Source organism: Oncorhynchus tshawytscha, linkage group LG23, assembly GCF_018296145.1.
Source record: "Oncorhynchus tshawytscha isolate Ot180627B linkage group LG23, Otsh_v2.0, whole genome shotgun sequence".
NCBI lineage: Eukaryota > Metazoa > Chordata > Actinopteri > Salmoniformes > Salmonidae > Oncorhynchus > Oncorhynchus tshawytscha.
The window spans coordinates 15,193,984-15,215,338 of NC_056451.1; the positions used below are offsets into that span (position 1 = coordinate 15,193,984).

Genomic DNA, 21,355 nt, shown 5'->3' on the forward strand with positions numbered 1-21,355 from the left:
TTGTCTATTTTTTTGTAGAATTCTTATAATTATAATTTCTTTCTTATAATGGATCTAAAGTTGAAGATCTAATGTTGTTTTAAAGGCACAAATTCAACGTATTTTATACAAGGTTTGTCAATTTGCTTAAATTTCACCCTAAAAACATTAGTTGATTACTTTGATCAAATCCAATGTATTTTCCATGTAAACTGAACAAAAATATAAACACAACATGTAAAGTGTTGGTCCCATGTTTCATGAGCTGAAATAAAAATGTTCCATTATTATGCACAAAAAAAGCTTATTTCTCTCAAATGTTGGGCACAAATGTATTTACATCGCTGTTAGTGAGCATTTTTCTCCTTTGCCTCCTCTCCGTTTTTTTCTCCCTTTGACATAATCCATCTACCTGACAGATGTGGCATATCAAGACCCTGATTAAACAGCATAATCATTACACAGGTGCAATTTGGTCTGCAGACAATAAAAGGCCACTCTAAAATGTGCAGTTTTGTCACACAACAAGATGCCACAGATTTCTCAAGTTTTGAGGGAATGTGCAATTGGCATGATCACTGCAACAACCTGATCAACTCTATGCAAAGAAGATGTGTTGCTGCATGAGCTAAATGGTGGTCACACCAGATACGGACTGTTTTTTTTATATACACCCCTACCTTTTGTTTAAGGTATCTGTGACCAACAGATGCATATCTGTATTCCCAGTAGTGTGAAATCCATAGATTAGGGCCTTATTTCAATTGACTGATTTCCTTATATGAACTGTAATTTAGTCAAATCTTTGAAATTGTTACATGTTCCATTCATATTTTTGTTCAGTATAGAAATCCACGTCACAATACCTTGACAAATTACCTTTAAACAACGTTGATTCAACCAGTTTTTGCCCTGTGGAATGATGGGCTACTTTTGAATTGTGTAGCACAATTCGACCTGTTATTCGTATGAATAACGTAGCATAATATATCATACTAAATGGAGTGTCAAAGATTTATGCACAGAATAATACGAATTGCCCCGAGACCAGCCAGTGCAATATTGACAAAAGTCTACACTTTTTTTTACTCAACTGGCTACGATATCTGTCAAAACTGCTTGAACCGACTTTCTTGGGGATTTATGACCAAGAGGGCAATAAATACAGAATGGCCTACTATAAAAATAAGAAAACACACTAGCAACAACAGGTTGCAAATAGAACAGGTTGCCAGAGCCACTGTGATAGTTTGAAATAGCCCCCCGGTGCCTAGGAGAGTGTGCGCCCAAGTGGACAGTTGTTACGCGAGCAGCAGGTGTTCGACGCGAGTGATTTATACCACTCGTGGAGAAACACTGTCAAATATCTCACTCATCTGAGAGCCGACAACGAGAGAGGAAGGAGTAGCGGCTTGCAATGAAACCAGTTTGAGTCTGGACATCAGTGTCGGCAGCTCTCTTGGACAGTGTGGGAGTTTGGTGTCAGTGCAGGCATAACCTACTTCGCCTTTTCCTATTGGAACGAGTGAGGTGGGGACATTTACGCAGAGTCTCATACGGAGCTTCAGCAGAGGTGTGATTGGGTGAGGATATGAATGGTGCTTTGCCTGGTTCATTCTTAAATTAATCATGTGCTACACAATTCAGAAATGTGGCATATTATTTACCTGCCTACTTGGCACAGACGTCAATTCAACGTCTATTCCACGTTGGTTAAACCTAATTTCATTCAAATTACGTGGCAACAATGTTGATTTAGTCAGTGTGTCAGGAGATACTGCTATTTCATTGTGAGCTATGAACATGTATGGACAGGGTCAAGTAACTGTACAGCTTTCATTTGATTGGAACATGTTTTTTCTAACATTGTAGAATAGAACAATTCACTCTGTCCCCTAATGGAACTTGCTGCTTTAAATAGTTTCTCCATGGCCTAATATTAGAACAAACTCCCTGTCATTGTGAGTAAATCAAGAAATACAGCAGAATGGCATGTACTGTAGACTGACACTTGGGTGACATTGGCAATGTGGAATTTAAGATTACATCAGCAGTTATACAACAACAATATAATGATACCCATATATTAGCCATTAATTCATGTAATAGTACCCCCTGAATTGTCCTGAAGTACAGCTATTGATTGTCATAAATAATTGTTTTCATCAATCCTATGCTTTCATGGATAATTCATATTGATAGCTAGAATATACAATAGATTTGTACAATAGATATATTATCAATAAAATAGATCATACAATTAGTCAATCAGTCTGAAGTTATTTGAATGTTTTGATAGTGACCATCAAAATACACTGGTCTAAATGCAGTTAAGACATGTGACAGTGGGAAGGAAAACTTCAGGTGGAAGGAAACCTTGAGAGGAGAGAGAGAGAGCTGCACTATTACAAATACAAAGATGCTATGATGTGCATTGACCTTTCCCATGCAGACACAAACAGATTGGATTCACATTAAAGTCTCATCCATCAATAAATCAAGTGAGGTTGAGGCAAACGACCAACAGCTTGCTCTGTGTTTGTGGTCTTTATGTCCAATACCAGTTGAGGTTTGATCTAATGAATTAGTGAAAACCACTGGTCTTTACGTGAGCTGTTGTTGACATGTAGAACCACGTTGCCATGTCACTCCAGGCCAAGCCATGAGCAGAAACATCCCTAAGTCGCACATGTAACCAACCCACCTCTATGGTGACGTTGTGTATGTGTGTGTTTGGTTTTACTATCCATGTGAGGACCAGAGGTCATAATGATAGTAGCCTAAACAAAGAAAATTCAAACAAGTGGGGACATTTCGCTCTTCCCCACAAGGAAAAAAAGCTATTTTAGGTTTAGGATTAAAATTAGGGTTAGAATTAGGTTTTAGGGTTAGGAGTTAGGATTAGGTTTAGTTTTAGGGGTTTGGGGTTAAGGTTAGGTTTTGGGTTAAGATTAGGGTTAGAGTTAGGTTAAGGTTTAGGGCTAGGTTTGAACCCCACAAGAATAGTAAAACAAATGTGTGTGTGTGTGAAGGGGAGTTAGGGTTTTGTGGTTAAACAAGGGTATGGGTGCAGTGTTGCCCTAAAGGTAGTACCGTATTGGTGTTTAATTCACAAGCGACTGTTTGTGTGTGTATGCACTGTAATTATTTGCTGTTCATGGATGGAACAAACAGGACCCTGTCAGTGTTGTTGGACTGTGCACAGAGGGAGGTCACCGGGATTTTCAAAGCAGTGCAACAAAAAAAAAGAAGGGTGGCGGGGGCATACACCCCCACTCCAAAAGTGCAGCTGCATCAGAATCCATTGGCCGACATTCCAGACCTCAACCACTACACTAGTGAACACAATGCCCACTGGACAACAAAAGGAGACCAATCTAGGGCATTGAAAAACGTTGAAAACAGAAGTGAAGAGACTGGGTTTGGAGAGTGCTATACACTGCTGCTGTTAGTTGGAATAGCGTTAAATAAGATTCATTTGATAATGTAAGTTGAAGATGTGTCTGATTGAAGACTGATTGGGACAGCTAGTAGCCATAGCCACTCCCTCCCTGAGTATTGGAACTGCCGTTGGGAACACCTGCTTTACCCTTCCCTCCTCTGCCTTGTAGCCCTGACTATTTCAGACCAGGGGAACACATGAAGGAAAGGGGCTGGGTGGAGTGAGAGAGAGTCTGGTATATTTAGCATGCTCTATTTCTGCCCCTGCTGCTCGCAACCCCCCCCTCATACCCCCTCTCCCTGGCGCAGTGCACAGGTCTCCCAAACTGTAATAAAGGTCAGACTGTAGTGTTGGTTCAGAGAGAGAGAGGACCACACACAAACGCACTGCACACATGGTTCAATCTAGCCCATGCTATGTCGCTTTCAAAGGCACACTTCCAATGGCACCAATGCTTTAGGAATGCCTTGTACTGCCAAAGGTTTTACTATGTAATGCACATAAGCTCTGTGAAGGTCTTACCGGAATGTAGGCCTACACCTTTCCTTAAACTTAGATCTTTCCACACATAAATCAGATACAATAATGCCATCCTTTTGGTTACTAAATTGGACTTGACGAAGATAAGCTTTTTTGTTTTACCCACTTTCTTTGGCCCTTGTTTGTTCTTCTCCGCTGGCAAACAGAAAAGGGAGAAGAGTCCAAATTGCAAAATGCTCAATTGACCAAGTGACCAACATTGTTGTAGCCTAGCTTTGACGGGTAAATGCTTTCTTTATACCAAGAACTGAAATACAACATAAAATTGGGTTTTGATGCTTGGTGCTGTGGCACACATGGTAAGCCATAGTTTTTCTTCGTTTTACTATATTTTGTCTCAAGCCTAGCTTCACAACACTAACAGATAATTGTTTGCTATGCCAATGGTTACCACAGATGTTAGGTTACTTGGGCAGTTTCTCTACTGTATGGAAGCCTAAGCTCTGTAATGTAAATACTGCTGTTTATAGGACTATTATTATGGCTATGATTATGGCAGCTTCAAACATGATATGACCTGACCAGTGGTCAGGTGAATAAGACTGCCCTCACAAACTAAGACTGTTGATCACATTATTGGTCCTATTCCTAAATGTGACCAAATGGTGGCCGCTGGTGTTGCTTTTCTCTGATTCTTGAATGTTTGTTTGTCAACAGTTTTCTCTCCATTGCCATCATCTTGTCCATGTCCAAGCACAACGGTGTTGACTTCAGTCTGAGTGCTGTTGATGGGTTCCAAGAGTGTGGGAGATCGTTTTGCACAAACACACAGTCTTAAAAAGTAGTTAGCATCTATTCAAAAAGGTATGAACTACATCTACTTTATTACTTACAATTATATCTTTCTGTATTGTTTTTCACATGTTACTCTGACTGTAAATATTGTGTTTTGCTTTCAAACTAGGTATGATAAATACATAGATCTTGTGATCCGCTTGTTATATGATAAAATATTACAATATGCATTTGATAATGTATTCAATACAAATTGCACTCTATCTTGACAAATGGTCTACTGGAGTCCAGCCTAGATTGTGCCTGTGGTAGTGGTGTGGGGTTTCCCCCTACAGGCCACAGTGTGTAATATCTCTCTCTATCTGTGTCCTGCCTGCAGCTGTAGCCCCTGTACTGAGCCTGAGCCTGGTCTGCAGCCCTCGGCCTGAGGCTGGAAGGGGATGGGGACACTGGCCCTCTGCAGCCACTACTCACAGCTGTCATGGAAACGCAGCATCATAGTGGCATTGCTACTGTTTCACCTGTGCTGCCTGCAAGGTACTTTCAATGATCCACAGCTTTTGTCTTCAAGCTTCCCAATAATGTCAAGCAACTGTGATATTTCTGTTACATGCTCAATGGAAAGACATATTTTTGCTCCTACTATTGTCAAGTTGTGGTATATGATCTGGAGCTTCCACTTCTCTCCCTCCTCCCTCAGTATGGGCATCCTGTCGCATCCTGAGGTGCAACTCTGACTTTGTAGCTGTCACCCTGGACCTTGGGGGCAGCGGAGGGGGCGGAGGAGGAGGCAGCAGAGAGGGGGGAAATGCGGGTTACTGCAGCGCCCTCCGCTCCTACGCCATGTGTACCCGCCGCATGGCCCGTGCCTGCCGGGGAGATCTGGCCTACCATTCGGCTGTGCAGGGCATCGAGGACCTCCTCATCCAGCACAGCTGCCCCAGGACAGGCCCCACCGCTCAGCCCCGGCCCCTGCCACAGGCCCCCATCTCTGGGGACGCCTGCATCTACGAGAAGGGCTACCTCCAGCGTGAGGGCCGGACCCCTGACTATCTCCACTGTGGGGTGTTCGGGGATCCCCATGTTCGCACCTTCCGTGATGAGTTCCAAACGTGCGCTGTACAAGGGGCCTGGCCACTGATAGATAATGAGTATCTATACGTTCAGGCAACTAGCGCCCCCATGAGAGGAGGGGAATATGCCACGGCTCTCACCACGGTAGGCCTCATTTCTAAAATTATATACAGTAAATTATAATTTATAGAATATATATATTTTTAATTATACAACTTACGTTCCGTTCTTAAAGGCCCAGTGCAGTCAAAAATGCGATTTTCCACCCTGAGGTTTTAATAATACTGTAAAATTGTGGAAATTATTATAATGCCTTTTTAGTGTAAGAGCTGTTTGAAAAGGCCACCTGAAATATCTGCCTGTTTCAGTGGGATGGAGTTGGCCTGCCCGGTGACATCACCAGGCAGTAAATTTGTTAATACAGCAATAAGAAAGAGAGTTCCAAACCTCTCTGTTAATAACAGCTAGTTTTCAGTTTTCCCTCCCCACCCTTGGTTGAGAAATAGTTTTTTTTGCCAAGAAACTATAATTTTTGGGGGGACTATTTTTATTGAATATAATCACAGTAAGTTATTATTATTACCCATAAATTATTTATTATTGAGATAAAAAAATAACTGCATTGGACCTTTAAAATATAACTATGTACAATCCATGACAGGTCTTTATACCGTCGTAGCCAAAAGTTTTGAGAATGACACAAATATACATTTTCATAAAGTCTGCTGCCTCAGTTTGAATGATGGCAATTTGCATATACTCCAGAATGTTATGAAGAGTGATCAGATGAATTACAATTAATTGCAAAGTCCCTCTTTGCCATGCAAATGAACTGAATCCCCCAAACACATTTCCACTGCATTTCAGCCCTGCCACAAAAGGACCAGCTGACATCATGTCAGTGATTCTCTCGTTAACACAGGTGTGAGTGTTGATGAGGACAAGGCTGGAGATCACTCTGTCATGCTGATTGAGTTCGAATAACAGACTGGAAGCTTCAACAGAAGGGTGGTGCTTGGAATCATTGTTCTTCCTATGTGAATCATGGTTACCTGCAAGGAAACACATGCCGTCATCATTTCTTTGCACAAAAAGGGCTTCACAGGTAAGGATATTGCTGCCAGTAAGATTGCACCTAAATCAACCATTTAATGGATCATCAAGAACTTCAAGGAGAGCGGTTCAATTGTTGTGAGAGAAGGCTTCAGGGCGCCCTAGAAAGTCCAGCAAGCGTCCGGACCGTCTCCTAAAGTTGATTCAGCTGCGGGATCGGGGCACCACCAGTACAGAGCTTGCTCAGGAATGGCAGCAGGCAGGTGTGAGTGCATCTGCATGCACAGTGAGGCGAAGACTTTTGGAGGATGGTCTGGTGTCAAGAAGGGCAGCAAAAAAGCCACTTCTCTCCAGGAAAAGCATCAGGGACAGACTGATATACTGCAAAAGGTACAGGGATTGGACTGCTGAGGACTGGGATAAAGTAATTTTCTCTGATGAATCCCCTTTCCGATTGTTTGGGGCATCCAGAAAAAAGCTTGTCCGGAGAAGACAGGGTGAGCGCTACCATCAGTCTTGTGTCATGCCAACAATAAAGCATCCTGAGACCATTCATGTGTGGGGTTGCTTTTCAGCAACCCCACACAAGAACACAGCCATGAATAAAGAATGGTACCAACACATCCTCCAAGAGCAACTTCTCCCAACCATCCAGGAACAGTTTGGTGACAAAAGGAACAGTTTGGTGACAAACAATACCTTTCCCAGCATGATGGAGCACCTTGCTATAAGGCAAAAGTGATAGCTAAGTGGCTCGGGGAACAAAACATCGATATTTTGGGTCCATGGCCAGGAAACTCCCCAGACCTTAATCCCATTGAGAACTTGTGGTCAATCCTCAAGAGGCGGTTGGACAAACAAAACCCCACAAATTCTGTCAAACTCCAAGCATTGATAATGCAAGAATGGGCTGCCATCAGTGAATGGGCTGCCACCATGTGGCCTAGAAGTTAATTGACAGCATGCTGGGGCGGATTGTAGAGGTCTTGAAAAAGAAAGGTCAAAACTACAAATATTGACTTTGCATCAACTTCATGTAATTATCAATAAAAGCCTTTGACACTTATGAAATGCTTGTAATTATACTTCAGTATTCCATAGTAACATCTGACAAAAATATCTAAAGACACTTAAGCAGCAAACTTTGTGGAAATTAATATTTGTGTCATTCTCAAAACTTTTGGCCACGACTGTACTTAAATAAAGTTGCATACGTACGTCTAGCTCATTGGAAGGATGTGTGTAACAACAGGGGTGTCTCTCCACCAGATTACCATCATCTTTAAAAACTGGCGCCAGTGTATCGAGCAGCAGATCTACCAGGCGGAGCTGGACAACGTTCCCGCAGCCTTCGTGGACGGCTCAGTGACCAGCGGGGAGAGGCAGGGTCAGTACAGCCTGAGCGTCCACTCTGATCTGCCTGGGCACCAGGCTGAGATCCGTGCTGCCCACATTGGCACCACCCTGGTGGTGCGTCAGAGTGGGCGGTCCCTGGGACTGTCAGTACGCTCGCCACGCGCCATTGCTGAAGCATTCACCCCAGAGCAGGACCTGCAGCTGTGTGTGTATGGCTGCCCACCTTCACAGCGCCTAGAGACGCTACTCAGCCCCTCTTCTTCCTCTTCCCTCTCTTCCTCCTCTTCCTCCAGCCAGCTCTCTGCTGCAGCCCATGTCCACTGTGCAGCCCTCCTCCCTGCCAGGGACATCTACTACCAGGCCTGCCTGTTTGACCTGCTGGCCACAGGGGACCTCAACTCCAGCACGGCGGCCGTGGCGGCCCTGGAAGACGCCCGGGGAATGATCTCAGACCCCAATAAGGTGCATCTGCTACTGGTGGACAAGGCCGATAGGAGTAGCCCATGTCTGCCTCTGATCCTGGCTGTGGCTGTCCTATCAGAACGTCTGGTGGTTCTGTGGACGGGGAAGTGTTTATGAACTAGTGACTGGTAGGAGCTGTGGGCAAAGCATTAGCCACACTGACTCTGACCGAGCAGATGCTCTTTCTTCATACTTGATGGCCTTGTTTCATAAACAACAGGCATCACTTTTCACTGGCTGGAACATGGCATTGTGACTGGTTACAGAGGTCAATGTTTCCCTGATTCATTTTCTTCCAGCAGGAGAAGCCAATGTTGACAGGAATAAATACAGGTGAGTGCTCTCAGTGAGGATAGAAGTGAACTCTTGAAGCCCTAATCCCTTAAGTATGCTGAGACAAATGTATTAAGACAATATGTATTATCCATCTCAGCACAGAGGATGGCCTGTTGCATAATTCCACAAATCCAGACAGTAAATGGCATCTTCAACATATTTTTTGTATCACTTTCTGTTATTTTCCATTTATTTTATCATGGAGGGGAATTTAGTGGTTTGTTTATAGTAAATATAATACTACAGTGGTTTCATCCTTTGTATAGAAACTAATTTATCACTAATTTATTACGTCATCTTTGTGTGTCTACATTTGGTATGCAGTGAGTTGTAATAACGTCTCGATTAATTTCATAAGGGACTGTTTTTGAATGTACGTTTGGTTCATATGTCAGTATTTGTAAGACAATGTTTACAATGTATTGTTCATCCTGTTCATATTTTTACCTACTGTAGTTGCCAAAGTAAAAAATACATCTTCCCAAAGTTACTCATACCATCTTTCTAAAGCAATAGAGATCATGCAAGGAGCATGAAAATGACAATACTATATTGATTTCCAAAGGATGGAAAATATCTCAAATTGCCTTCCATGTAATAATGTGAAGTCTGACAGGGATAAAACATATTTATACCTACAGATTCTAATATATTTCCCTTTGTGAGTTTTATTGAATTGTATATTTTTTTTGTGTATTTTTGATGAGCAACCCTAACTGGGGGTTTGTGTACTTTGAAATGTCCAGTAACAACCGCAGTATTCCTCTGGAGGGGCTACTGAGGTAGCATTTGGGCGAGTTGAGTTCTCCTTCGCTGTGACTGGCAGCTCTCTTCTGCCCTCTGATGTCAGATGTCTTCTCTGGTGTACTGTCCAGCATTCCTGTTGTTGCTTCTGTGATAGCTGGAATGAGCCCATTCTAGACCCACCTTAGCTTCGCCAATGGAATAGGTCAATGTAGAAAGTGATAGTTGGGGTGGGAGGGGCAGTGGGGGTTGATCAAAAGGGGGGGAAATTGTATTGTTTTTTATTGATTGTATTGGTTATGATGTGATTCAATAAAAACAATTGTTCACAATAAAAATACAGTGAAAAGAGACAGCGAGGAACCACACCTTAACACAGTAAACAATATTAGAAAATGTAGACTTGGCAATTAAGGACACTTTATTTCAATAATCTTTCAGTATTCTTCAGTACAAAAACAAAACACAAATCAAATTTGTGACAAAAATCCTTCATATTTACATACTGTGAATTACTAGAAGTGAAGTAAATTGAAATGAAGTTTGAACCTTACTCCCTAATGGCTCTATTCAATCAGATCCACTTCAGCCGACATCTGCATAGTGGTTGTTTTGGCGGTGTCGGAGGTGTAACTGCGCTAGAGCTGCCAAATCCACAATTGGCTCCTGGTATATACCTAAAGAGGACATTACCATTGGCTGCACAGCGTCGCATTAAGAGAAATCCCATGTAGCCTTGTTTACAAATTTGAACATGAGAATGTGAGATGTAATCTTCACCTCGATTAGGCTGATAGAAAGCCTCATTATTTAGTTACATTTTCAATTTGAGCGTCATTATTTCTATATAGCCTACACTTTCTCATTCTGAACTTCTAATGCCAGTGGGACGGTGTGGCTTCATGGCAGTTATCAAGAGCTGCTGCTCACCAATCTGACTGCTCCAATGCAGTTACACCTACGACACTGCCAAAACATCAGCTATTTTTCTACCCAAGCCTCTTTTGGGTGGGAACGGTGAGAGTCCAAGAATACGTAAGGCATTCCTCCAGAGAGATAGAACACACTAGCCCTTCCTAATGTTATGTATTATTACTGGGCAGCGAATATACAACATATTGTTTACTGGCTTCGCACCCCAGAAACTGACTGGTGTCAAACAGAAGTCATCTCCTATTTCTCTTCCTCTTTGTCAGCTTTAGTCACCTCCAATCTTACTCTTTCAGCTTTGCGCTATACATCCTATCCAATTGTTGTCAATACTCTTCAAATTTGGCCTTAATTCCGTCAAATTCTGTGATTTCTCTATTCAAGATCCTATATGTAATAATCACCTCTTCCACCCAGTCAATCTAGATTCAGCTTGAAGTCTGTGGCAGAGGAATGGCCTTACTAAGTTTAGTGACCTTTATATAGATGGCACCTTTGCCAATTTTGATGACCTCACTATCAAATGTAATTACCCTATTCAAGTGTATTTAGGTATTTCCAAATGTAATTACCCCATTCAAGTGTATTTAGGTATTTCCATGTATTTATTTGTTTGATAATCATGTCCCTTGATAACCCGTCATCTGAGCGGGAAAAAGGGACTTGGTTGAGAGACCTCGGACAAAGTCTAGAATAGTGCCTTTACTTAGGGTAAATGGAAGCTCCTCTTGTGCCCGGCTCGGCCTTATACAGTTTAAGGTACATCAATGTATCCATTTCAGTAAGGCCAGACTCTCCAAATTCTACCCAAATATTGATGGTACATGTCACAGGTGTAAAAGCTCCTTGGCGCATTGGACTCACATATTCTGGTCTTGTCCCAGTCTGGCAGACTACTGGTCCACTATATTTAAAACCCTTTCTGAAGCATTTGATATTGAGTGGCAGCCTAGTGCAGAAATGGCCATTTTTGGAGTACCAAACAACAATCCTTCCCTGACCAATAGACAGCTAGATGCCATTGCCTTTGCCTCCCTGTTGGCACGCAGAAGGATTCTATTGGATTGGATTCTATTGGATCTATCAATCCTCCCTCAGCCTCTCTTTGGCCCAACTCATTTTCCTACAATTAGACAAAATTAAGTAGACCATTCAAGGCTCAACCAACTAATTTTATTCCAGCTGGGACCTGATGATATCATATTAGTGTTCTTGGCCCAACCCCCAGCCCTTGAGGTTACTGCTATATTGGCCTATAGCATCACCACCCTCCAGATTAGTACTCTTGGCCCCACCTCCAGCCCTTGAGGTTACTGCTATATTGGCCTATAGCATCAGCTCCCTCCAGATTAGTACTCTTGGCCCCACCTCCAGCCCTTGAGGTTACTGCTATATTGGCCTATAGCATCAGCTCCCTCCAGATTAGTACTCTTGGCCCCACCTCCAGCCCTTGAGGTTACTGCTATATTGGCCTATAGCATCAGCTCCCTCCAGATTAGTACTCTTGGCCCCACCTCCAGCCCTTGAGGTTACTGCTATATTGGCCTAGAAGATCACCTAATCACCTGACATTGTTAGGCTATTACATTTTTGCTTTGTACTGAAGTAATATTATGTTGTATACTTTAGTGTTGTGTTTTCTGAGATGTAACTCAATGACTTTCCCTTTCTTTTTAAATGTGTTTGGAATCATTCTGAGGTTGTCGGCTAGTTATGGGGTGTTGGCTAGTGCCGATTAACAATGGGTCTGATTGAATCTAGGCCTAAACCTCTCACATTGGATAATGCTAATGTTAATGCAATTCCTTTTGTATTTAGCCCAGTCCCATGTTCTTTTTGTAAACAGTTGGACCCGTTATAAACACTGCACTGTTTTAACACTACAGTGCCTTCGGAAAGTATTCAGACCCCATGATTATTTCCACATTTTGTTATGTTAGAGCCTTATTCTTAAATGGATTAAATCGTTTTTTTTTATCCTCATCAATCTACACACAATACTCCATAATGACAAAGCAAAAACAGATTTTTAGTCATTTTTGCTAATTTATTTTGAAAGAAAAACAGAAATATCACATTTACATAAGTATTCAGACCCTTTACTCAGTACTTTGCTGAAGCACCTTTGGCAGATTAAAGGAAAAGAACAGAGCAAAGTACAGAAAGATCCTTGATGAAAACCTGCTTCAGAGCGCTTAGGACCTCAGACTGAGTTAAGGGTCTGAATACGTATGTAAATGTAATAGTTTGTTTTTTATTTTTTAAGAAATGTGCAAACATTTCTAAAAACCTGTTTTTGCTTTGTCATTATGGGGTATTGTGTGTGGATTGATGAGGGAAAATAATGATTTAATGAATTTTAGGATAAGGCTGTAATATTACAAAATGTGGAAAAAGTTAAGGGTTCTTCTACTTTCCGAAGACACATACACTAATATACCAACAAAAACACTCACATACACAATAGTATACTAACTAAACAATATACACAAACAATTTGAACATCAAGTTCTAATAAAATAATACCAGTGTAAACAAGCTTCAGTATCACACAGAATATCCCAATATTGCACATACACCATACATAGATATATACTGTACAGCCCCCTGTGTTTGCGTGTGTGTGTGTGCATGCGTGTGTTTGCGTGTGCATTCGTGTGTGTGCGCATGTATGTGTGCATGTGTGTGATTGATCAATGATGGAATGTATTTAACAGTGAAAGCAGGCGGACACCAAGTCACTGACATCAGATGGTAACTCCATTTGAAGTTAGCCAGACTGGTTAACTCCAACTGAATTATCCAACCATACAGATCCCCAAGTAGTCTAACCCACAGAGGCAAGCGGTGCATAGAAACATATTCAACTACAAGCTGGGTTAGAACCAGAGTCCATTTTACTTGTCCAAAATTGTCTTGAGGCCTCATATACATCCAAGTCATTGGGTTGGCTTAAATAGTGTTAATGTGTGTAGTTCCGTCTGTGTGCATGGTTCCCAGTCTCTCTGGTGCCGTTTTGAATACCAGTCTTAATGGTACTTCAGCCTTTGGTTTGTGAGTTTGCAGTCCACTCACTGATGACAGATCAGCTTTAAAAGGGGTAAATAACCTTTGATCTGTGAGTTTGCAGTCTGCCTGCAGATCTCATTTCAGTTTAATTTCACTCAAGGAGGTGGAACTCATCCCAAACAGCCTCCTCGAATCAGGAACTGGTCTCCATGGTGCCAGTGAGTGTTCTTAGGCATCTGCTAATTGGTCAGAGGTCAGCTGCTCACGGTCTGACACGTCATCCGCTGGCGGCCGAGCCCGGTCAAAGAAACCACACTGAGGAATAGAGGGTTAAGTTATACTAAAGTCCTTGTGTGTGTGTGTGTGTGTGTGTGTGTGTGTGTGTGTGTGTGTGTGTGTGTGTGTGTGTGTGTGTGTGTGTGTGTGTGTGTGTGTGTGTGTGTGTGTGTGTGTGTGTGTACCTTCCACATGGCCAGTGTTAGCATGGCCAGGACCAGCAGTCCCAGTAGGATGGCTAGGATGATGACCCACAGAGGAATAGCAAACGCCACATCAGGAGTTCCCCACAGCACCAGTGTACCCATCTATCACACACACACACACACACACACACACACACACACACACACACACACACACACACACACACACACACACACACACACACACACACACACACACACACACACACACACACACACACACACACACACACACACACACACAGTTAGTTGCAGGCTGGATGGGGTTCAGGGTAAGGGTTATTGTAGGTACTAGTTAGGGTGGATGTCACATCTTACTGACGTTGTGTGTTAGGGTAAGGAGGAGGTCTGGAGGCTATAGGGCAGGGTAGAGGTAAGGGTTAGTGTTAGGGGTATCTTATTGAAGTGGTGTGTTGGGGTAAGGAGGATGTCTGGAGGCTAAAGGGCAGAGTAGAGGTAAGGGTTAGTGTTAGGGTTAGGGTTATCTTATTGAAGTGGTATGTTGGGGTAAGCAGAAGGGCTGGAGGCGGTAAGGCAGGGTACACTCTTAGAATTAGTGGTGACTAAGAACCCTGGAGATCCTTGAGGAGCCATTGATAATGGTTCACACTTGCACCTATGGTTCGGTTCTTGGAGCATGCGCAGACCAGCTGGCTGGTGTATTTACAGACATGATCAATCAATCCTTATCCCAGTGTGCTGTCCCCACATGCTTCAAGAGGGCCACCATTGTTCCTGTTCCCAAGAAAGCTAAGGTAACTGAGCTAAATGACTATCGCCCCGTAGCACTCACTTCCATCATCATGAAGTGCTTTGAGAGACTAGGATCATATCACCTCCACCCTACCTGACACCCTAGACCCACTCCAATTTGCTTACCGCCCCAATAGGTCCACAGACGATGCAATCGCAATCACACTGCCCTAACCCATCTGGACAAGAGGAATACCTATGTAAGAATGCTGTTCATCGACTACAGCTCAGCATTTCAACACCATAGTACCCTCCAAACTCGTCATTAAGCTCGAGACCCTGGGTCTCAACCCCGCCCTGTGCAACTGGGTCCTGGGCTTCCTGACGGGCCGCCCCCAGGTGGTGAGAGAAGGAAACATCTCCACCCCACTGATCCTCAACACTGGGGCCCCACAAGGGTGTGTTCTCAGCCCTCTCCTGTACTCCCTGTTCACCCATGACTGCGTGGCCATGCACGCCTCCAACTCAATCATCAAGTTTGCAGACGACACTACAGTGGTAGGCTTGATTACCAACAATGACGAGATGACCTATAGGGAGGAGTTGAATGCCCTTGGAGTGTGGTGTAAGGAAAATAACCTCACACTCAATGTCAACAAAACAAAGGAGATGATCATGGACTTCAGGAAACAGCAGAGGGAGCAGCCCCCTATCCACATCGATGGGACAGTAGTGGAGAAGGTGGAAAGTTTTAAGATCTTCCGCATACACATCACGGACAAATTGAAACGGTCCACCCACACAGACAGCATCGTGAAGAAGGCGCAGCAGCGCTTCTTCAACCTCAGGAGGCTGAAGAAATTTGGTTTGTCACCAAAAACACTCAAACTTTTACAGATGCACAATCGAGAGCATCCTGTCAGGCTGTATCACCGCCTGGTACGGCAACTGCTCCGCCCACAACCGTAAGGCTCTCCACAGGGTAGTGAGGTCTGCACAACGCATCAATGGGGGCAACCTACCTGCCCTCCAGGACACCTACACCACCCGATGTCACAGGAAGGCCAAAAAGATCATCAAGGACAACAACCACCCGAGCCACTGCCTGTTCACCCCGCTATCATCCAGAAGGCGAGGTCAGTACAGGTGCATCAAAGCAGGGACCGAGAGCCTGAAAAACAGCTTCTATCTCAAGGCCATCAGACTGCTAAACAGCCACCACTAACATACATTGAGTGGCTGCTGCTAACATACTGACTCAAATCTCTAGCCACTTTAATAATTAAAAATTGGATGTAATAAATGTATCACTAGCCACTTTAAATAATGTTTACATACCCTACATTACTCATCTCATATGTATATACTGTACTCTATACCATCTACTGCATCTGCCTATCACGTTCGGCCATCGCTCATCCACATATCTTTATGTACAGATTCTTATTTAATTCCTTTACACTTGTGTATATAAGGTAGTTGTTGTGAAATTGTTAGATTAATTGTTAGATATTACTGCATGGTCGGAACCAGAAGCACAAGCATTTCACTACACTCACATTAACATCTGCTAACCATGTGTATCTGACAAATAAAATTTGATTTGTTTTGGAAGAACCTTTAAAGTTTTAATGTAGCAAAACCCTTGACTGGAGGCATGGCTTAGTAGGGACATGGCTTTCAGATAGATCTTTTTAGGGGGTAAATGTCATTCTTGTTCATCTGTTCTTTAAAAAAATATTTTTTATTTTCCAAATAAGAACATTCAAAACAAAAGTGAAAAGATATTAGACAGCAACAGGACAAACTGACAGTAACAGACGAGCGTAAAAAAATAAAAAATAAATAAATAAATATATATATATATATATATATATATATATACATACAAACATACAATAAATAAGTCATAATAAAGACTAAAATAAAAAATAAAAATAATGAGCCATTGGATCATAAGCTACATGCTATACATTACGTGTGAAACATTATATAAGGGTTATATAGAGATTCAATCAATGTGATGTGGGGGGTGATTCTCCATATAGTCAATAAAAGGTTGCCAAATTCTGTAAAATGTCTCTAACTTATTCCTTGAGCAGTAAGTGATTTTCTCCAGTGGGATACAACTATTAACTTCCGATAGCCACATGGCAACTGGTAGGGGGGAATCCGATTTCCATTTCAAGGCAATACATTTCGTGGCCATTGCTAGCAATATTTATGTTAGCTTTATAGTATGGCTTTGCCTAAGATTGGAGTTAGTAAAGATACCCAGTAGACAGACCTCCGGGTCTAAAGGGAATGCAACCCCGTGAATTGAGGATATGGTATTGCATACCCCCTGCCAGAAACCGTGTAGTCTTCAACACTGCCAAGTGGAATGGAGGAATGTTCCTTCATCTGAGCCACATCTAAAACATAGGGAGGAGATATCTGGGTTGAACTTGTGCAGTCTAGATGGGGTGATATAGAGCTGATGGAGGAAATTAAACTGGATCAGTCTGTATCTGGAGTTCAATGTGGATGTAACACCATGCCTGCATAGGTCACTCCATAGATCCTCATCAAGATCAATACCCAGATCTTTTTCCCATCTAAGTCGGGGTTTATCTAGCCCAGGCAGTGTTAGTCCTGACATAAGAGCATCATATACACGGGAAATGGTCTTGAACAGTGGTTGGTCTGCATGGCAGAGTTGTTCAATAGGTGACATCTTAGGTAGGTTCCATTGTCCCTTGAGAGTCACCCTAATAAAATGTATTGTTGTAGGTAGCTAAAGAAGTCCCTGTTAGGCAAGTGGTATTTATGTTTCAGCTGATCAAAAGACATAAGAACTCCCTCCTCGTATTCTGGAAAAACATAGGAATCAATCTATTGTTCCATAAAGGGGTTTTAGGGGAAAGGAATCCCCCTCGTCTGAACAGCTCATGCAGTTTGCACTATGTCAGGACAGAATGTATGATTAAAGGGTTGTCTGTGATGGTTTTTATAAATTTTCTGTCCCATTTGCAAAACAATTCTGCCCCAGTGTCATCATTCACCTCAAGCTTTTCAATGTTCAACCATGAGGGAGAGGGACCATTGTCAAACCTCTGAGCCAGACACCTAGACTGTGCAGCCCAGTAGTACATTCTTTAAGCCACCTTTGCCGTAATCAAAGGTCAGATAATCCAGACCAACCCTAGGGGTTTTGCCGTGCCAGATAAACCGTCTGGTCAGCTTGTCGAGAGAGGAAAAAAATGCTGCGGGAACAGGGATAGGGAGAGATTGAAACAGATCTGGGCAGGACATTCATTTTAATTACATTGATTCTACCCAGTAGAGTGAGAGGTAAGTCCATCCATTTACAGAGGTCAACCTCCACCTTTTGCAACAAGCTGGCCAGATTAAGTTTATAGAGGTTGTGCAGGTTACCATCCACCATTATGCCCAAATATGTGAAGCCCACAGGCGACCATCTAAAAGGAAACTTGTGTGAAACTTGTGTTTGATGGTATGGTAGTCAAAGACAGACAACGGTAAGATTTAGCTTTTATCAAAATTGACCTTATATCCAGAGAAAGAACTATAACACTGTAGTAGGATCTGCAAGTGAGAGAGGGAGTGTTCTGGTTTTGTTAGAAATAGGATAAGGTCATCCGCAAAGAGTGATAATTTATGGGTATGGGGGCCCACCTCAAAGCCATGTATGTCAGGGCTAATAGCCTCAGCTAAAGGTTTGATGGTGAGGGCAAAGAGGTCAGGGCTAATTGGGCAACCTTGTCCGTTCCCCCTGTAGAGAGGGAAAGAGGAGGAGGTAATCCCATTGGTAGCAATCCTAGCTTTAGTTGATTTGTAGAGTGATTTGATCAAATTTACAAACACAGTACCTAAACCAAACTTTTCCAAGACGCAAAAGAGTTATGGCCATTCAACCCTATCAAAGGCCTTTTCAGCATCGAGGGAGACTGCGACACTAGGTATTTTGTTTTTGTTAGCAAGGTGAATTATATGAAAGAACCTTCTGAGATTATTGGAGGACAATCTATTAATTATGAAGCCAGTCTGATCTGGGTTGACCAACAGGGAAAGACATGACTCCAGTCTCTTAGATAACGTCTTGGTGACCAGTTTGCAATCCGTATTAAGGAGAGAGATTGGTCTATAGGAGGCGGACTTTAGTGGGTTTTTCCCTTTCTTGTGGATTACAGTAATCACTGCTTGAGAGAAAGACTCTGGAAAGCAGTTGTCTTCCCCGGCTTTTTTAAGTACCTCCATAAGGTAGGGGACCAACAGCACCCTAAATTCTTTATAGAACTCTGGAGGGAAGCCATCCTCCCCAGGTGATGTATTAGAAGGTAAGGATTTAATGGCCTCCAACAATTCAGGAATTGAGAACTGTTCACTCAGGCGTTCTCTGTCTTCCTCTGACACCTGTTCATCTGTTCTATTGTCATCATATGTTAAGGTTGAACACTGACAGTTGTGTAGCTTCAATGGAGCTTACAGAGGTGTATGAGCTCCTCAAGAGCCTATGCAAATCCCAAAGTTGGAATAGTTACCACTTTATAACTATATGAATGAATGAATTACATTTTATTTTCATGTCAAATCGCCAATTGGCAACCCATCCCTTATGGGATTAATTGACACATAAACAATCATTACAATAATTCACTATGGTATTTAAATTATAATTCTTCTTCCGGTGTTCTCTACATTGCACATCGCATAAAGTGGTGTTTTGCGGGTACTATTTAATGAAGCTGCCAGTTGAGGACTTTTGAGGCATCTGTTTCTCAAACTAGACACTAATGTCCTCTTGCTCAGTTATGCATCGGGGCCTACCACTGTTCTGTGAAGGGAGTAGTACACAGCGTTGTATGAGATCTTCAAGTTCTTAGCAATTTCTCACATGGAATAGCCTTAATATCTCAGAACAAGAATAGACTGATGAGTTTCAGAAGAAAGGACTTCTTTTCTGGACATTTTGAGCCTGTAATCGAACCCACAAGTGCTGATGCTCCAGAGATTTGTACCCGAGCTGACAAGGTACAAATCTGTCGTTCTGCCCCTGAACAGGCAGTTAACCCACTGTTCCCAGGCCGTCATTGAAAATAAGAATGTGTTCTTAACTGACTTGCCTGGTTAAATAAAGGTAAAATAAAAATAAAAATAAAATACTCAACTAGTCTAAAAAAGGCCAGTTTTATTGCTTCTTTAATCAGAACAACAGTTTTCAGCTGGACAATTTTTTTTGCTTTTCTTTCAAAAACAAGGACATTTCTAAGTGACCCCAAACTTTTGAAAGGTATTGTATGTATATGTAATCAGTAATGTTAATATCATTATTATTTTATTCGAATATGTAATATGCAGTGTATAAACTTAACATGATGAGCAGGAATGACATTTACTCATAATGGGTGGCCAAATAAGCCATGCCTCCAATCTTCTGATAGGCTCACAGCCTCTACAATATATTATTGAAAAAGTTCAAAATTGAACCCCTCCCATCACAAAAAGGTTCCGGTTTCAACCTTTAAACAGGGGTTCCTCAAAGACCAGTGGTGTAAAGTACTTAAGTACTTTTTGAACTGGAAAAGTTCCCTGTGTGGCAATTTTTTGAATCTCAGAAGGTTCTTCCAGGCTCCTTTTCTCATAAGAGTGTAGAGGTATGGGTTAGTGTCAGGGGTATCTTACTGAAGTGGTGTGTTGGGGTAAGGAGGAGGGTTGGAGGCGGTAGGGCAGGGCCGTCACTCTGAAGGACACGGTAGAGTTGAGGAGGTATGGGTTAGTGTCAGGGGTATCTTACTGAAGTGGTGTGTTGGGGTAAGGAGGAGGGTTGGAGGCGGTAGGGCAGGGCCGTCACTCTGAAGGACACGGTAGAGTTGAGGAGGTATGGGTTAGTGTCAGGGGTATCTTACTGAAGTGGTGTGTTGGGGTAAGGAGGAGGGTTGGAGGCGGTAGGGCAGGGCCGTCACTCTGAAGGACACGGTAGAGTTGAGGAGGTATGGGTCGTTACGTCTCTGCAAGGTGAATAGATGTTATAGATACTTTATTTCTTAATACTAATAATAACATTAATACATACAATAATACTAATACTCCCATTAGTATATAAGTCTGGGTTTATGTTTGTGTGCTTGTGCTCACCTGGAGGAAGGTGTGAGCCCAGAGTCGGGAGCGGATCTTGACTACAGCGCTCTGACCACGGTCCAACCGCCCGACCACACACAGAACTCTTAGACAAATGATGTTACTGCAGTTCTACAGAGAGAGAGAGAGTTCATATACATTCCAAAACTGCTGCTGTATACCAAACAAGCTGACACTGAAAGTAAGTACCAGGGTCTTGCTGCTGTAGGGCTGGGCAGCATTTGTGGCACGTCTGTAGCGGTGAGGAGAGCTACTGTTCCTCAGAAAGCCCAACAGTTCTGGAGTGTCCTGGACAGAGGATGTCTGAGAGAGAGAGACAGAAAGAGAGATAGAGCGAGCGAGTGTGAGAGCAAGAAGGAGAGGAGATAATGAAGTCACA

At 42.6% G+C, this 21,355-nt stretch overlaps 2 protein-coding genes and 1 long non-coding RNA gene across 6 annotated transcripts in view; 2 read left to right on the top strand and 1 right to left on the bottom strand.

Moving 5' to 3' along the window:
• The first annotated feature begins 1,275 nt into the window (after positions 1-1,275).
• On the top strand, positions 1,276-9,956 carry hjv (hemojuvelin BMP co-receptor). 3 transcript variants are annotated; one of them, XM_024385650.1, is made up of 5 exons: positions 1,276-1,562; positions 4,619-4,765; positions 5,076-5,233; positions 5,397-5,914; positions 8,093-9,956. In XM_024385650.1, exons 3-5 carry the CDS (start codon positions 5,137-5,139, stop codon positions 8,756-8,758), a joined length of 1,281 nt encoding a protein of 426 aa, XP_024241418.1. In that variant the 5' UTR covers positions 1,276-1,562; positions 4,619-4,765; positions 5,076-5,136; the 3' UTR covers positions 8,759-9,956. The 3 variants fall into 3 exon arrangements, with proteins under 3 accessions (XP_024241418.1, XP_024241420.1, XP_024241419.1); XM_024385652.1 differs by having other exon boundaries at positions 1,276-1,552; XM_024385651.1 differs by lacking the exon at positions 1,276-1,562 and adding an exon at positions 4,151-4,260.
• A 2,997-nt stretch (positions 9,957-12,953) lies between these two features.
• Positions 12,954-21,355, bottom strand: part of LOC112222541 (integrin alpha-8) — a 50,869-nt gene continuing 42,467 nt past the window's right edge. The window contains exons 26-30 of one of the 2 annotated variants that reach the window (XM_042304679.1): positions 21,166-21,279; positions 20,974-21,087; positions 20,745-20,846; positions 14,122-14,244; positions 12,954-13,975 (exon numbers count right to left, since the gene is read on the bottom strand). In XM_042304679.1, the coding sequence (XP_042160613.1) occupies positions 13,889-13,975; positions 14,122-14,244; positions 20,745-20,846; positions 20,974-21,087; positions 21,166-21,279 (540 nt within the window). In that variant the 3' untranslated portion in view covers positions 12,954-13,888. Of the gene's footprint in view, positions 13,976-14,121; positions 14,245-20,520; positions 20,847-20,973; positions 21,088-21,165; positions 21,280-21,355 lie in introns of those variants that run through there. The other variant, XR_006079716.1, reaches the window with a different exon arrangement.
• On the top strand, positions 20,334-20,854 carry LOC121840591. The gene is made up of 3 exons (XR_006079717.1): positions 20,334-20,492; positions 20,605-20,716; positions 20,829-20,854. It is a non-coding gene; the product is annotated as an uncharacterized LOC121840591 (long non-coding RNA).

Excerpts from the sequence above, each read along its gene's own strand:
- hjv (XM_024385650.1), top strand. The coding sequence starts at position 5,137 with ATGGGGACACTGGCCCTCTGCAGCCACTACTCACAGCTGTCATGGAAA. Across the intron at positions 5,234-5,396 it reads TCACCTGTGCTGCCTGCAAG|TATGGGCATCCTGTCGCATC; the intron begins GTACTTTCAATG and ends CTCCTCCCTCAG. Across the intron at positions 5,915-8,092 it reads ATGCCACGGCTCTCACCACG|ATTACCATCATCTTTAAAAA; the intron begins GTAGGCCTCATT and ends TCTCTCCACCAG.